This window comes from Loxodonta africana, chromosome X (assembly GCF_030014295.1).
Source record: "Loxodonta africana isolate mLoxAfr1 chromosome X, mLoxAfr1.hap2, whole genome shotgun sequence".
Taxonomy (NCBI): domain Eukaryota; kingdom Metazoa; phylum Chordata; class Mammalia; order Proboscidea; family Elephantidae; genus Loxodonta; species Loxodonta africana.
Window position 1 is genome coordinate 128,597,493 of NC_087369.1, and position 16,562 is coordinate 128,614,054.

The following is a 16,562-nucleotide window of genomic DNA, read 5'->3' on the forward strand; positions in this document are numbered from 1 at the left end:
GAAATTTAGGAATTAGCAGATTGGGAATAAAAATTTAAGAAATATCTGGTTTGCAGACAATTTTAGAAAATGAAGGATGCAACCAGCCTGTTGAAAATGCTGGCTACCAACAGGAAATCTGGTAATAGGGAACCCAAGGTTGAGAAGGCAGAGTAGAGTGTTGACATGTCGTGGGATTGTTAACCAATGTCACAGAACAATGTGTGTACTGAGTGTTTAATGAGAAACTAGTTTTGTTCTGTAAACCTTCATCTAAAGCTCAATAAAAAAAAATTTTTTTTAAATACTGGAAAAATATACACATACAATGTGTTTGTGGCTATTTTTGTTACTATGTTAAAATAACTATCATTTATTGAACACTTTGTGCCAGACCTTGTATACTGATTTTATATAATTAATCCCAACAGCAAATCTATAAATTATCATCCCCATTTTACTGATGAGGAAACTCACATTGATTTGATTATACTACCAAAAATGACTTGATTATACTACCAAAAATATGAAACTTATTTTGAAATAGAAAGAAATAAATTAAGGACCATGTAATAAGAAAACCATGTGACCACTTTGCTCTAATACCTACATATGTGTTTATACGGCAATTGTCTCAATAATTTAGGCTTATATCTTTGCTTAAACTATATTTACTGTTGATGCAAAAGTGGTTTTGAAGAGCTTGAGCTCTAAGCATTCTGCTTCAGGTTTTATGGTACATGCAATCTGAAGCTTTTCTATTAAGAAAACTTCCTTTCCAAGAGATGTCCAGTTAGACAGGAAGCATAACTATTATAAAATTCCAGATCAGAGATTGTACTTTCCTTACCTTCTTTTCCATCTTTCTTTACAGCCCCAAACCCACCATCTATCCGAGAAGAACTCTGTACAGCTTCCCATGACACCATTACAGTCCACTGGATCTCGGATGATGAGTTCAGCATCAGCTCCTATGAGCTTCAGTACACCATATTCACTGGCCAGGCTAACTTCATCAGTAAGTCATGGTGTAGTTGGGGCCTGTGGCCAGAGATAAGGAAATGTAAGGAAGCAGTAAGCTGCTCAAGATTGGCCGGGGCGCCACGAGGCAAGTGTTTGTAAGACATGTTAGGTTCTTTAGTATAGTGTTTCATAGACAGTGTAAGCTCGCCCAGGGCGTTGCAAAGACCTTACTGATGGGTGACAAACCAAGTTGTGTGTTTCCTTGCTGGGCAGTCACTGGGGCCACTCCCATTTGTTTATGTAATCCTTAGATTTTCTTCAGTTAATCCATGTCACTTTACTCTCCCAAGTCAGAACACAGCTCAGAATTTGTTCCTGGGTAGCTAAGCCACCATCATTGCTGATTCTATGTGCGTGAACATCTTTCCACTTGACACTTCTTCCAATTCATTATCATGGTAAAATATATTATTTTCAAGGACTACTACTTCTTTTACTGTACCTATTTGTATCAGTGAACGTGGTGACAAGCCTCCTGCCTCTGTCACTATCTCCTTTACCCTTTCTCCCCTTTCACCAAGAATTACACCAAATATAAAAGTATGTAAGTGGGCAACAAAATGAAAGATGTTAAAAAGCAATCATTTAGCTCGCATGTTACAGTTTCACCTTCTGGTGAAATGAAGCAAGGTAAGGCAGAATAGAAACCTAATTCATCGATTGCCAGTCAAGAGGAGTCGAGCTGAAAGTTTCCTTCAGTGGGCTGGGGAAAATTGGAAATGGAAGCGGAATTAAAGCTGGATTCAAGACTGGAACTGATTTCCACCCTAGTATTTTCTTTTACCTTTGTGTTTGTACTTCTGTGTCTGAGCTCACTGGTCACACTAGAGGAGTTTTTCTGACTTAACCTTCTTGATAGGCTTCTTTTTCCTATTTTGTGACAATTCTGGGCCAGATGGTGAGATGAGAAGACATTTGGGGTCAAACTCTTAAGGAACACTTGCCTCGTGCAGCTCCAACCTAAGCCACTTGGCCCATGTAGCTGTGTTCCTGATTGTTACTTCAGGTTGTGAAGTCACAAACTCTAAGGCCTCACCAACATTCCTTTTTGCACTTGTCTGTCGCGCTCTGAAAAGTCTTAGAGCTGGCAACTGTGCTTCGCCTTCCTGATATGGAGTAAGCAGTCATCTCCTGGGAGTTGAGTACAAGTTCAAGAAGTGACAAAGAGCTAAAGGTTGTCACCTTTGTTTTCAAGCATATATAATCCTTTGTAAAGAAAAGCTTAAAGTCTAATTCTTCACAGCAATAGAATCATAACATCTTAGTATTGGAAGAGACCTTATAAGTCATATAATCTAATCTTCATGCCTTCTACCAGAAACCCAGTAAATGATCAACTCAATCTCTGCCAGAACATTTCCAGTGATGGAGAGCTTACTTCTAGCAAAATACCTCATTCTATTGTTCTGCAGCTATAAATAATTGTCAGCGTTTCCTTATAAGAAGCCTAAATCTTCCCCTTTGTAAATAAATAATAATGGCATCACGATATCAATTTGACTCGCATTGTTGATGCTAATTTTGATCACCTGTTCAAGATACTGTCTGATTTCTTCACTGTGTAGTTACCATATTTTCCTTACATATGCTTGGTGCTTTGCCTTTAAAAGTCTCCCACATATAGTATCACATTTAGTCCCCTCATGAGTTCTTATTTAGCCTTATGAAAGAGTTGATATTGATTCTGTTTTATAGATGAAGATGCTGAGGCTCAAGTTAAGTGAGTTGTCCAAGGTCACAGAACTACAAAATGATGGAGTCAAGATTTGAACCCAAGCCTATAAGACTTCAAGCTCAGCACTCCTTGAATTAAACCACAGCTGCCAGTTAGTCCTGGTTCTGACCTTTTGTGCCACACTAAGGAACCTAACCCATCATCCACAAGACAGTTCTTCAGATAATTTTAGGTAGCTTTTCTCTTTTCCAGGCTAAGCATCATCAGTTCCTTCAATTACTCTTCATATTACATGTTTTCAGACCCTTTACCATTCTGGTATCCCTTATATGGACACATATTTGTTTGTCAAAGTGCTTCATAAAATGTGCTGTCAAAAAAAAGTGAATATAGTACTCCAGAAATGGTCCGACCAGCACAGAGGATAGCTTGATGATTTCTCTTGTACATTACCTGGTGTCCTCTCACACCCTTTTTTGGCAGCCACAGAACAGATTGTTGTTGTGTGCTGGCAAGTCGATCCTGACTCATAGTGATCCCATGTCACAGAGTAGAACTTCCTCATAGAGTTTTCCTGTAATCTTTATGGGAGCAGATCACCAGGTCTTTTCTCCTGAGAATCCGCTGGATAGGCAGTTAGCAGCTGAGTGTTTAACCATTGCACCACCAGGGCAATTGAAATCCCTGGGTCTTCCAAATCCTGGACTTAAAAAACTGAGTGCCTAAACTGAAATACGACAGCATGAATTTATCCCTCTTATATTTTGTCTGGTTAGCTTTGACTCCTCATTCCAGTCTGCCAAAATCCATTTGAATCCAGCTTCTGCCTTCCAATGCATTTGCTTTCACTCCCAGCCTGTCTTCTATGTCTTCCTCTAATCATTGATAGAAAAGTTGGAAAGGACAGGAACAAGGGCAGAGCCCTGGAGCGCAGTTTTGTATGACAATGGGAAGATAAGATGAAACTGTTTTACTATGAATAAAAATGAAGGTTCAAGGCCTATGTCCTGCCTGCTGGTCTGATCTGCCTGCAGTTGACTAAACCCTGAGAGCTACTTCGCATTGAGGTTTTACCACATTTCCTTTACCAGAAATTTCTTCCTTGTGGGTTAGAATTAAGTCTGGAGAAGTGGTTGCCTTACTGGTTTTTTTTTTTCCCAACTTTCTCCGCACCCCTTCTAAGATTTTAAATGATCACAAGCCAGCAATACCTCAGATGGTGCTGTTAGCTGAATGAGAATTCCAGCAGATATCTTCTCGATTGCTGTATTGTTTTGCCACTGTTTCAGTTTTGCAATTTGCATTACGAAAGCATTGGCCATAACCTCTGTCTGGCAGGGCAGCCTGTAATAATACTGCCACAAAGATATAACTTTTATTTCCCCTCTTTTTTATTCTCATGTAAATGCTCTCCACCACACATTTACACTCAGGTTCATGGATTCACATTTTGTGGTCTTTCCCCTTTTAACAAGATGTATACTTCCATTACCGTAATTTAACCATCAATCCTATCTCAGCAAGTCTCAGTGATACGCAGAGGGTCGTATATACTAAAAAAAAAAAAACTTACATCCCCCCTTTTAAAAACTTAGAAATATTTTCAAAATTACAGAAAAGTTGCAAGACTAACACAAAGAATGTCCAGATATCTTTACCCATATTCAACTATTGTTAATATTTTGTCCCATTTCCTTTATCACTTATTAGCATTCTCTTTATATATACATATATATTTTTTCTGACTCATTTGAGAGTAAATTGCATGCGTCATGGCCTTAATCCCTAAATACGTTGATGCATCTTTCCAAAGAATAAGGAAATTTTCTTACATAAACAACAGTTTAGTTATCAACTTTGGGAAATTTGACATCGATGCAATACTTTTTTCTAATCTACCATTCATACATTGGTATTCCAATTTTGACAGTTGGCCCAGAAATGTTCATTATAGCATACAAAGGACTCAATAATGTCCTTTATAGTCTAAGAACAAGTATTCCTTTAATGTGGAACATTTTCCCAGCCTTTCTTTGACTTTGGTGACAACGGCATTTTTTAAAGTTCCCTCTTATTTCGTTATTATATTATCCCTCATTTTGGATTTGTTTGATGTTTCCATATGTAGCCTTGGTTGCAATACTACATAAGTGATGTCGTGTCCTTCTTAGGGCATCATGATATCAATTTGACTGTCATTGGTGATGCTAATTTTGATCACCAGCTCAAGGTACTGTCCGATTTCTTCACTGTGTAGTTACTGTATTTTCCTCTGCAACTAATAAGCATTCTATGGGGTGATACTTTAGGGCCATGAAAATATCCTATCTCTCATCAAACCCTTCTCACTCCCACCCCTATTTTAACATCAATTGATAATTCTTTCCTGCTCCAGTCTTCATTATGATTGTTGCAAAATAACGATTTTCCAACTGGGCATTCTGTCCAACATCAGGAGTTGGCAGTAAGCAAGAGCCCTCCCTTCTTCCCCATTTGCTTATTTATTTATCTACTTTTTTCCAGTATGGACTTGAGAATTCCCCCTTTTTCAGTGGTTTCCAATTCTTTAGTGCTTTGTTTATTTTGGTACTCAAAATCATCCAAGTTTGGCCAGTGGGAACGTTTCAAGCTGACCCCTGTGCCCCCCTCCTTTTTTAAAAATAATATTTTATTGTGTTTTCAGTGAAGGTTTACACAGCAGTTTAAGTTCCTATTCAACAATTTCTACACACAGTGTTCAGTGACATTGCTTACATTGTTCACAATGGGTGAACATTCTCAATATTTCTGTTCTGGTTGTTGCGTTTCCATTGATCTAGTTTCCCTGCCCCCTTAACAGTGTCTTTTGTTTTCAAGTTATTGTTGACCATTTGGTCACATGTAGATGACTTTTTAAAGGAGTCCTGTGACCTTTTGATATTGCTCCATAATATTTTTGAGCACTTCCTTACTTTCTGGGAATAACAAAATGTTCTGGGCTTATCTTGACCTTATTCTGCCCCAGCCTTGAAATCAGACATTTTTTCAAGGCAGCTCTGATTTCTTTTTCATGGGAGAAGAGATTAGAGACAAAACTCTGGGTGATAGACACACATGCATTCACATATGTATACGTATGCATAGACACATAATATACAGATATGTACTTACATGTACATATATACATATTTAGCTCACTGTAGCTCTTAACCACCGTGCCACCAGGGCTCCAGAAATCATGAGTTCACTCCAATACTTCCAATCCAATCCATCCCATAGGTTCTTTCTTGCTTTCCCCCATTCCATATTTACATGTTCCTTATACCACAATGGAAACCCTGGTGGCATAGTGGTTAAGAGCTACAGCTGCTAACCAAAAGGTTAGCAGTTCAAATCCACCAGGGGCTCCTCGGAAACACTATGGGACAGTTCTACTCTGCCCTATAGGGTTGCTATGAGTCGGAAAACTCAAGGGCAATGGGTTTGTTTTTTTAATTATTTTTTGGAGAACTCTGGTTCCCAACAATATCAACACATGTATTCATTTTCTCAATCCCGTAATATGTCTAAAATAGTTTCAAAACTGCTTTTCCCATACCATTACAAAAACAAACCTATTAGCAATAGTTCAGGATTTGTTTTCAGTTCTCTTCCCACTTCCACCTCTTTGGTGTGGTTAAGTTATTCACCTGAAATGCAGTTGGGTTCCTTTGTTTCAGCTTACCTTCAGTTTAAACTCTGCCTCCATGCCCATCCTTGTTGATTTTTTAAATTAAAAAAAAAATTTTTTTAATTTGTAGAAAAACAATGTGTTTCCAAGAGGCAAAACTATGCAAAAAGGTATACTCAGAGAAGTGCTATTCCCTTTCATATCATTTTCACCATGTTCCCTCATCCCCACCTCTTGTAGGTAACCAACATCATTATTTTCTGGTTTATCATTGTTGTTGTTTTGTACATACAAATATATGTATGTGTTCTTGTTGGCCTTTCTTTCTTACATAGAGGGTAGAATACTACATGCTCTTTTGCTATTTGCCTTTTTCGATTAACAACATATTTTGGAAATCACTCCATATCAGTTCATAGAGATCTTTATTTTTTGCAGCTGCATAGTACTCCATTGTGAAATTTTGTTTTGATTTTTGTATATTTGGAAGTGTATATGGAAGATCATTTTCTTCTTTGTAATAAAACTTTATGTGCAGTTTGTCATCCATATTATGCATCGGTACGTAGGCTGCCAAAGCCTTAAGCATTGTTTCTGGCCCTTTTCTGTTCATAAGCCTCACTAGGCATCTTCGCCAATTCCTCTTCTGTCTATAGCATATCTGTCTGTCCTCCATTATGCTTTTTTTCCTAGTTTTTAATTTAGACTTTTTCTCTCTCCCCCACAAATTAATATAAAATCCCCTTAATCTGTTCTCTTGCAAAACATTCATGGCTTGTTATTTTCAGTGTTCAGCCTCACCTTTTTACTAGAGCAGCGTAAAGGTGACTAAATTGACTAATCATTTTCCCTGCCCTTTCCTTTCCATCCTCTAGTAGAATTGTGGTTAAAAAGCAGTAAACTGACTGAAAAACAGTTAACGGAAGAGAGAAGAAGCCTGGATAACTCACAAACTAGAACGCTTTTCCCTCTTTTACTGAAAATTAGTCAAATACATGTTTTTAATTATGTGCATTTTTCACTATATAAGTCAATGTTTATGGTCTAAAGACTTTCAAAGGCAGAAACCCAGATCTCTGATCCTTCTCCTTTCTTGGAAGGGAAAAAACTTCCAGACAACAATGTATTCCAGGATGACCACCCAGCCCCAAATAAAGATGGGGATCAGAACCAGGAAGGGGTAAAAATGAGTAGTGTCAGTGAGGAGATGACATCTTGCTTTGGTTATCATGTCATCTCTTTGGCTTCCCTATTCTATCTTGGAACCTACATAGTTTTGGACGTAAGGGTGAGGATGGGATGGGAGAGTTGAATCATAAGCCCTGAAAGCCTCACTACATTGGAGAGACAAAGGAACATTGTTGTTCACTCCCATGAATTGTGGTGCAGTGGACAGAACACTGAACTAAGATTAAAGATATTAGGGTTATATTTTTAGCACCATCTCCAGCTATCTGTGGTCTTGGGCAAGTCACATTTCTTCTCTCGATCTTAGCTTCTCACTTGTAAAATGAGGGAAATATGAGCTTTAGATGTCCTTTCAGTGCTGAGATTTTATGTTTCTGTGCATAAGGCTGTTCCATCCATAGAAGGCCAAACTCAGCTCTGAGAGGATTAGACATTTGGGGAACAGACCAAAGACTCCATAAAAGTGATGATTCTGTGATTAGTATAGGTCATTCCTCTGATGTTTGGCAGAAAATTAAAATAATCTAACTTTTTAAAAATAATTTTTATTGTGCTTTAAGTGAAAGTTTACAAATCAAGTCAGCCTCTCACATAAAAACTTATATACACCTTGCTACATACTCCCAATTACTCTCCCCCTAATGAGACAGCCCACTCCCTCCCTCCACACTCTTTTCGTGTCCATTTCTCCAGCTTCTAACCTCCTCTACCCTCTCATCTCCCCCCAGGCGAAGTAATCTAACTTTTGCTAGTGGTTGCATTCAGTTGCCAGAAGTGAGGAGCCTGGCATAAGCCTTAGCTTCATAGAACAACAACAACAACAAAAAAAAAACAGGGAAGGTTGATCTCATTTTGTCTTCTAGGACTCAAAAGAAAACAAATTAAATTCACATTTGTTTTGGGGCTTATGATGAATTTTCAGTGTGCTATTCATCCCATCTCTAGTACCTGCTGGTTAATGTCCTTATCTTTTCCCACTTTACAGGTCTATATAATTCAGTGGATAGTTGGATGATCGTGCCCAACATTAAACAGAACCATTACACAGTACATGGACTCCAGAGTGGGACACGCTACATCTTCGTTGTTAAAGCCATAAACCAAGCAGGCAGCCGGAACAGTGAACCTATGCGACTAAAAACAAATAGTATGTCGTGACAATTCTAAAAAGAAAGATCTGGGTCCCGGACTGAGCTGGAGAAAAATATAGAACAAAATTCTAACTCACACACACAAAAAAAAGACCAGAATTACTGGTCTGACAAAGACTGGAGAAACCCCAAGAGTATGGCCCCTGGACACCCTTTTAGCTCAGTAATGAAGTAATTCCTGAGATTCACTCTTTAGCCAAAGATTAGACAGGCTCATAAAACAAGACTAAAGGGCACACCAGCCCAGGAGCAAGGACTAGAAGGCAGGAGGAGACAGGAAAGCTGGTAATAAGGAACCTGAGGTCAAGAAGGGGAGAGTGTTGACATGTCGTGGGATTGGTAACCAATGTCACAAAACAATATGTGTACTAATTGTTTAATGAGAAGCTAGTTTGTTCTGTAAACCTTCATCTAAAGTACAATAAAAAATAAAAAGATCAGTTTCCCCTCCATGCCAGGGGAGTACACTTAACCTGAACAGGTACCTACAACCATGCAAAAGAGCAGTGGCACTGGGTAGAGCAGCTTTACTGTTGTCGTTTGTGCTTTGGGCAGTGGGTTTGTTGTTGCCCCTGGGAGATTAGTGAACACAGACATACATAAAGTAGCTATAATAGCTTGGGGAAGGTCACAGCCTTGAAAACCCTGTGGAGCAGTTCTGCTCTGCCCACAAAGGGTTGCCTTGAGTTGGAATCAACTGACAGCAACTAACAACAGTGGCAAAAGAGGCTCGGAGATTGAGTATTTAGCTTTTCTAGCCTCTGTCCCGAAAGCAGGTAAGAAGAGAAAAGGTTGGGAATGGGTGTTGTGTTAGCCAACAGTGTCTGTAACAGAAGCATTTTGTAGCGTAAAGCTATTTCCATACCTAGCAGTTGACCCCCAATAAAAAGCTTTTGTCATATGGTTATAAGGAATTCTCTGCTGTGAATGATCCTACACAAAAGTTTTCTCTGATCATTAATGATGTAACAGGGCAAAACTTGTCTGTTGCTCAGCTTCTCAGCTTTTTTGTTCTGTCACCAAGCAGCAATTGTTCACCAATTCCCCTTACTTTGTCTTACCTCAAATATTGTAACACCTGTCTCAGTCAGGGTTCTCTAGAGAAACAGAACCAGTAAGGTGTGTGTGCGTGTGTAGAGAGAGAGATTGACTGATTTTAAGGAATTAGGTTACACGATTGTCGAGGGCTGGCAAGTCAAAAGTCTGCGGGTCAGATGCCAGGCTGGAGATTCCTATAGTCTTTTGTCCCCAAATCTGTAGGTCAGGAGTTTGACCTCTGTTCTTATTTTATTGAAAACTGGGGTTTCTGCCCTGCTTCCTAAACAGTAGCCAACTTGCACTGGCCCAAGAATGACCATTATACCAAGATTCCCCTGGTAGTGATGGTCCTGGAGGACAAAGATAAAATTCTTAAATATTTCATTGTGCTCTTTCTTTTTTCTACTTTTTTCAGGCCAACCCTTTAAACTGGACCCGAAAATGACTCACAAGAAGTTGAAGATCTCTAATGATGGATTGCAGATGGAAAGGGATGAAAGCTCTCTGAAGAAGAGCCATACTCCAGAGAGGTTTAGTGGCACCGGGTGCTATGGGGCAGCAGGAAATATATTCATTGACAGTGGCTGCCACTATTGGGAGGTGGTCATGGGCTCCTCAACATGGTGAGTGTATCCTACTTTTCTCTTCCCTCCCCTGTTGTTAGGTTCCTGAGAGATTCAATTCTATAGCACAAGCATAATAACTGTAAGTCAAGGTTAAAAGGTACGTGATAGAAAAACCCTCCTGGGTGGAGATGAGAGGGTAGGGGGGTTACAAGCTGGTGGAATGGACACAAAAAGAGAGAGTGGAGGGAAGGGAGTGGGCTGTCTCATTAGGGGAAGAGCAATTAGGAGTATATAGCAAGGTGTATATAAATTTTTGTATGAGAGACTGACTTGATTTGTAAAGTTTCATTTAAAGCACAATAAAAATTTTAAAAAACCCTCCTGCAAAAATTTAACAGCTTCTTTATAATATGATGGAAAATATACTGGGCTAGGAGTTGGGAATCACTGCATCACTTTAATTGCAAACTTTTAAAAGCTCCAGTGATGATATCGACATTATGCACCTAGATGTAAACTATTTAAGGGAGAAACATGTATTCTATGTTTTGTATATTCTGTATGGGGTCTGGCAGAACTTGGATCATTCGTTAATGTTTATTTCTATCTTTTTTGCACTGTCTCAGGTATGCTATTGGTATTGCCTACAAATCAGCTCCAAAGAATGAATGGATTGGAAAAAATTCCTCTTCATGGGTCTTCTCTCGCTGCAATAGTAACTTTGTGGTGAGACATAACAACAAGGAGATGCTTGTGGATGTGCCCCCGCAATTGAAGCGTCTGGGTGTCCTCCTGGATTATGACAACAACATGCTGTCCTTCTATGACCCAGCTAATTCTCTTCATCTCCATACTTTTGATGTGACCTTCATTCTTCCAGTTTGTCCAACATTCACAATCTGGAACAAATCCCTAATGATTCTGTCTGGCTTGCCTGCCCCAGATTTTATTGATTACCCTGAGCGGCAGGAATGTAACTGCAGGCCTCAAGAATCCCCTTACGTTTCTGGGATGAAAGCTTGCCATTAAGTTTCAAGAGAGCATGTAACTCACTGGCTCTCCAGTCTAGCAGTCTTTTTCCCTCCCAAACCTCAGTTAGTGTTCAATATATGCGATACAAAATAAAGTTTGTTTGAAGCATCCAAAATAACTAGATATTATAGATTTAATTTTTGTGCATTAAAGCTTGTATCTGAATTAATGTATTGAGTTTCTCAGAATAAATTATCTGCATAGTCTGGTTTCAAGCCACTGGAGAAGTTTAGGGACTGCCTCTCTTGTCATTGGAGAATTAAAAATTCCCAGTGATTTAGGAGTATAAATGATATTGGAAGGAATTAGGGTAATTCTAGGTAAAAAACATAGGAAGGGGTTCTGAGCAAAGGGCTAGCCAGCTGGGGGTAGGTGGGAGGGAGGTCAGGCTTTTTAGTCCTGGCCAATTTGGCCAAGTAGAATTTTGAACAATGTCAAATTATAACATGTTTATACATAGCTTTTGATAAAAACCTACAATCGAGGGTTTATTATAATGAAAACATGTATGTGTATACATAATATATAGTGAATAAATAATATATGATATATTCATTATATATATTATATATACATAATAAACATTTTAATTTGCTCATTTGAGTGAGAAACGTACTGAAAGGGAAAATAAACCATCCATTTTTGTCCCCTAAAGAGAACAACAAAATCAGTCAACATCTCTCATTTCCCTTCATCCATCCCTTCTTCCCTCCTGTCCCAAACACATACACAAACAATCATGACGTAGGTAATGGGAAGAGCTCTAGGTAGGATTAGAAGTGATTTGGGGGGCAAGATTGCACAAGAGATGCTATTATTAGAAAATTGATTCAGGTAGAAGTGTTTGTAGCAAAACTTCACTGATGATGCTACTCAATGGAGAAGGTCAGTCTGAATTGCTGAAAATTCTGTTACAGAATATTTTAAAGAAAAACTGTTTTATGACTCTTGAATATATACAGTTACTAGAATTAGGTTTAAAAAAGTTTACATAATGGAGTTTCTTTAGGAACCTGCTTTAATTAATCAGTAAGAATGGAGCACTATATATGCAACAACTATTTGCATATAAATGTGCGTATATTTACTGATAAAACACTTCTGAAGTGCTTGAGAATGCCTGCAAACAATTTGTGTTTTCTTAAGTAGATTAGATAATCATTCCTCTTGCAATCTTGTTTACACTATTCATTGGCTTAGCCAAACCTGCGTGACAAATGCAGAGGTAAATTTCATCCCAGTCCTCACCAGCATAGTTGAAGTGAATTGAGCTTTATGGTGTGGGCTTTTGCCAGTTCCGTTTCAGGGACTGAGGATGTCTGAGAACCAGAGCCTTCTCCTTTCCAGGAGCTAAATCTGCTTCATAGAGTCTACTCTTTGGGAACTGTGAAAATATTACTGCTGTTACAAAGTGGTAGCTGTAACAACTCCCCAGATTGGCGCTTCTCCCTTCTGCATTTCCACCAGGTGGGCGAACATTCATTTATTAATTCATTCAACAAACTACAACATGCCAAGTACCGTACTACTTCTGTGGGAGTGCACATAGTACTATTCTGTAGAAGAGAAAAAGTAAATGTAAATCCCCCAAATAACAGCTATTATTAACAATGTTTATTTCTCAAACAGAAAGCAAGAATGAGGTAGATATAGAAGGCTAGATCGGACTTACATATCTAGTGACAAGGCAAGGTTTTGGGTTTCAAAGACCATGTGTACTTACTGTTAATCAGGAAGTTAACAACCTCAGTAAGATTCAGCATGATGGTAAGTAGTGTACTGTGATGGAAAGCTCGTTGCCTTTGGACTGAAATAATCTCAGTTCCTCCACCATTTACTAGTGGTGTGGCGTAGGGCAAGTCACTTCACTTCTCCGAGCCTCAGTTTCCTCTTCTGTAAAATAATACCTACCTCACAAGGTGGTTGCAAAAATTTAAAAAGACTGCATATTTAAACTGCCTAGCACAGCACCTGGCACTTGGTAAGTGTGCAATACATATTAATCCCTTCTCCCCCCAGCCCCAATACAGTGTAGTGGTGCTTTAAAAATTGTGTGTCCTTCGTTTCTAAGTTACCCTGGTTTCTCCCCTAGGGCCTATATAAAAATTCTTAAACACAACAAATGATGCTTTTCCCTTTCATAAAATCATTCACCGCCTTCCATAAGTAGAAGGTATCAACTCCCTAGTGTCTGGCTTTTCGAGATCCTGCTTGCTTTCCCAGCTTCATCTTTTGCTACTTTCCCTTTCAACTATTTATATAGTTGTTTTCTGGGCCTGGATCAAAGATATTTTTAAATTTTTTGATGCCCAGGGTAAACAGTAGGACTTGTCTTTAAAATAAAGGAAGATTATGAAAATGCTGGAAGCACAGAGCACCCACACCCTAGTCCAATTTCTTTTCCCTTGCCCTTAGACCTTCCACACCCATGTTTTGTACCCTTTAGACTTTAGTGCCCTGGGGCAAAGCTCCAATTTCCCCACCCTTTTGGACTACCATTTCCTACCCCCACCCCTCTCAACCAGGTTAACTCCTGACTCCCTAGACTGGTTTATGTGGCACCCTGAGCATCCCCTCATCTCTGGTAGTAACTGTATTGTATAGCAGCATTTTCCAAAGTGTGGTCCTTAGACCACCTACATTAGAATCAGCTTTGGTGTTTGCTAGAACAACAGATGCCTACCCCCTTCCCTGGCCTTATTTAATTTAGAGTAGGAATTTACATTTTTAACAAGCTCCCCAAGTGATTCTGAAGCACACAAAAGTTTAATGTATATTAATTATTTTCTCTATTGGACTGTTAATTCTTTGACGGCAAAGATTGCGTGTTTCATTGTTATTGTTGTATTTTTAACACCTGGCATAATGTCTGTAACAGAGTAGTTTCCTGGCTAATGTTTATTGAATGAATGAATGATCAAGGCTTCCTCTTGTACTCTGATGTCCATGCTGGTCTTTGTTATTTCCTGGGCAGAAAAGCTCGGTTACCCCTTCATTTGGCCTGCATTAAGACTATTTCACAGATACACCAGGGCTCATACATATAAATGACCATTGCCTCCCTCAAAAGCCCTTTGGAAATTATCTTGGGGAATTGTCTTTGGAGCATGTGGCACCATTCTTTTCAATCTTTTCAAATTTTGTCTTTGAAGGTGGATTTAAGTTTTGGTTATAGCCCCCATTCAGAGCAAAGCCTATTAAAGTGGGAAATTAAACAGGATTTGGGATAAACAAGTTTGACTCAAGTCCCGGCTTCTGAGCCAAATAATGAAAAGTGCATTCCAAGATACAACATGGGGGCAAAGTACTCAGTAGGGGTGTGGTGAGTCCTAGATATATACTTCAGTAAATATAAGACTTTCAAAGAATCCTAGTAATGCCAAGGACCTTAGGAGTAGTCATTGACTACTTCTTGCTAAACCCAGTTAAACAAAGGGAATAGGGCCTGTATTTAACATCTTCAGGGAATATGACTTGATAAATATTTTTCGTTATTGCTCTACTCAATCCACTACCCTACAACCTTTCTTCTAGCAAAGCATTCTTTTCATCTGCAATTTATTTTCACCTTTTTATATTGTCTTACTGAAGAAAGCACAAAAATAATAAAAATAATTAAACTTGTTTTGAGAATATGAAAGAAATTTTAATGCCACATTGGGGTCCTGACTACTTGTAAGAGTTACTGCATCTGGATGTGTTTTTGTCATGTAATTCCATCGTGCAATTTTGGATGCAGTGAAATTCAGATTGCAGCAAAATCAGTTATATTTTCTTTTCAGCTAAAACACATTAGGTGAATTTTTTAAAATTTCATGGTGTGTGTGTGTGTGTGTATATATATATATACACACCTGGCTGGATCTATCCATGGATGGATTTTTTGATAAGCTCAAATATTTGATATCTTTTCCTCCAAGGAATGGGTGAATGTGAGGCATGTATATAAGAATATATAAGAACCACTCCCACACTTATTTCTAGCTCCTGAAGCCAACTTACAGCCTCTGAGCCACTGGGCTGTATTTGGCCATGGTATTACAGGTTGTCCAGATTGGCTGCCATCAGATCAGGTAAAACTGAAGTTGGCCTGCCAACTTCAGACATATGCTGTATTGTTATTGGCTGGACTATTTATTTGACTATTGTTGGATTATTTTTTACCAAATGCTTTACCCCTTGTTTGTACTGGGAGTTTTGGTTTCTCCTAGTGACAGAAATCTGAGTATATGCGGATTACACAGTCTCACCCCTCTCTAAAATATCCCAGACCATTCAAAATGCTATATTATGAATTAAATAAATATATATGTATTCATGAGTTCTTGATTGTCTCTCACTGGATTGTAATTGGGGGAGGATTAAAAGGAAGACAGCCATGAGTTACTTGAATTGGGTAAGTGACGGGGGAATTCATCACCTAATAGGTAAAAACCTGGGTGGAGACTGTCCAGGATGTCTGGAAATTGAGATTCAGTCATGAAGACTTACAAGACCCAAGGAAACATAACATGTTCAATTTAAAGCATCGGGAATAAGAACAAATAAAATTCCACTGTTGGAACCCATTGGTTAAGGTCGGGGTAGGACTGGAAGCAAGTAAGCTGACTTGTTAAATACCTGGCCTGTAAGAGGATCTTGGAAGGTTAGGACATTCCTCAGGGCTGGAGTTGGACATAACTTAATCAGAGTTCTTTGTGGTTGTGCTGAAACTAAAGAGAATGAAGTGAAGAAGGGCAGGTCAACGGTGATACCTAGAGAAGTGACTTGAAACAGCTTGTCAGACCAAGGGCCTATAGGACCTATATAGCACAAAGCCAAAGGAATTAAGACGTAAAGGAGACAAGAACTTGGAATACAAGGGGTATAGTGGACTAATGGAGCCCTGGTGGTGCAGTGGTTGAGAACTTGGCTGCTAACCGAAAGGTTGGAAGTTTAAATCCACTAGCCACTACTTGGAAACCCTATGGGGCAGTTTTACTCTGTCCTTTAGGGTCACTATGAGTTGCAATCAACTCAACGGCAAAGGGTTAGTAGACTAATTGGAGAATAGCGTGGGCAAATGAATATAGAGGCTATTACTCACAATTAAGATTTTACATGTTTGTTTTGGATGTGATACTTGGGTAGCCAGCTCTCTTTGATGTGTCAGGGTAGAGCAGGCATAGGTTTTTTTTTTATGTTCCCTTACCTAGGAATAGGATTGGTCCCAGAGTTTCCGGGGAAGGTAAGCCTATTGATAAGTGAGAGCTGGTCTCACT

At 38.9% G+C, this 16,562-nt stretch overlaps 1 protein-coding gene across 1 annotated transcript in view; it reads left to right on the forward strand.

The window, feature by feature from the left end:
* MID2 (midline 2) overlaps window positions 1-15,579 on the forward strand; it is a 110,489-nt gene extending 94,910 nt beyond the window's left edge. The window contains exons 7-10 of the mRNA XM_023553917.2: window positions 854-997; window positions 8,500-8,661; window positions 10,119-10,326; window positions 10,896-15,579. Coding sequence (XP_023409685.2) covers window positions 854-997; window positions 8,500-8,661; window positions 10,119-10,326; window positions 10,896-11,298 — 917 coding nt within the window. The 3' untranslated portion in view covers window positions 11,299-15,579. The remainder of the gene's footprint in view (window positions 1-853; window positions 998-8,499; window positions 8,662-10,118; window positions 10,327-10,895) is intronic.
* Window positions 15,580-16,562: the final 983 nt, after the last annotated feature.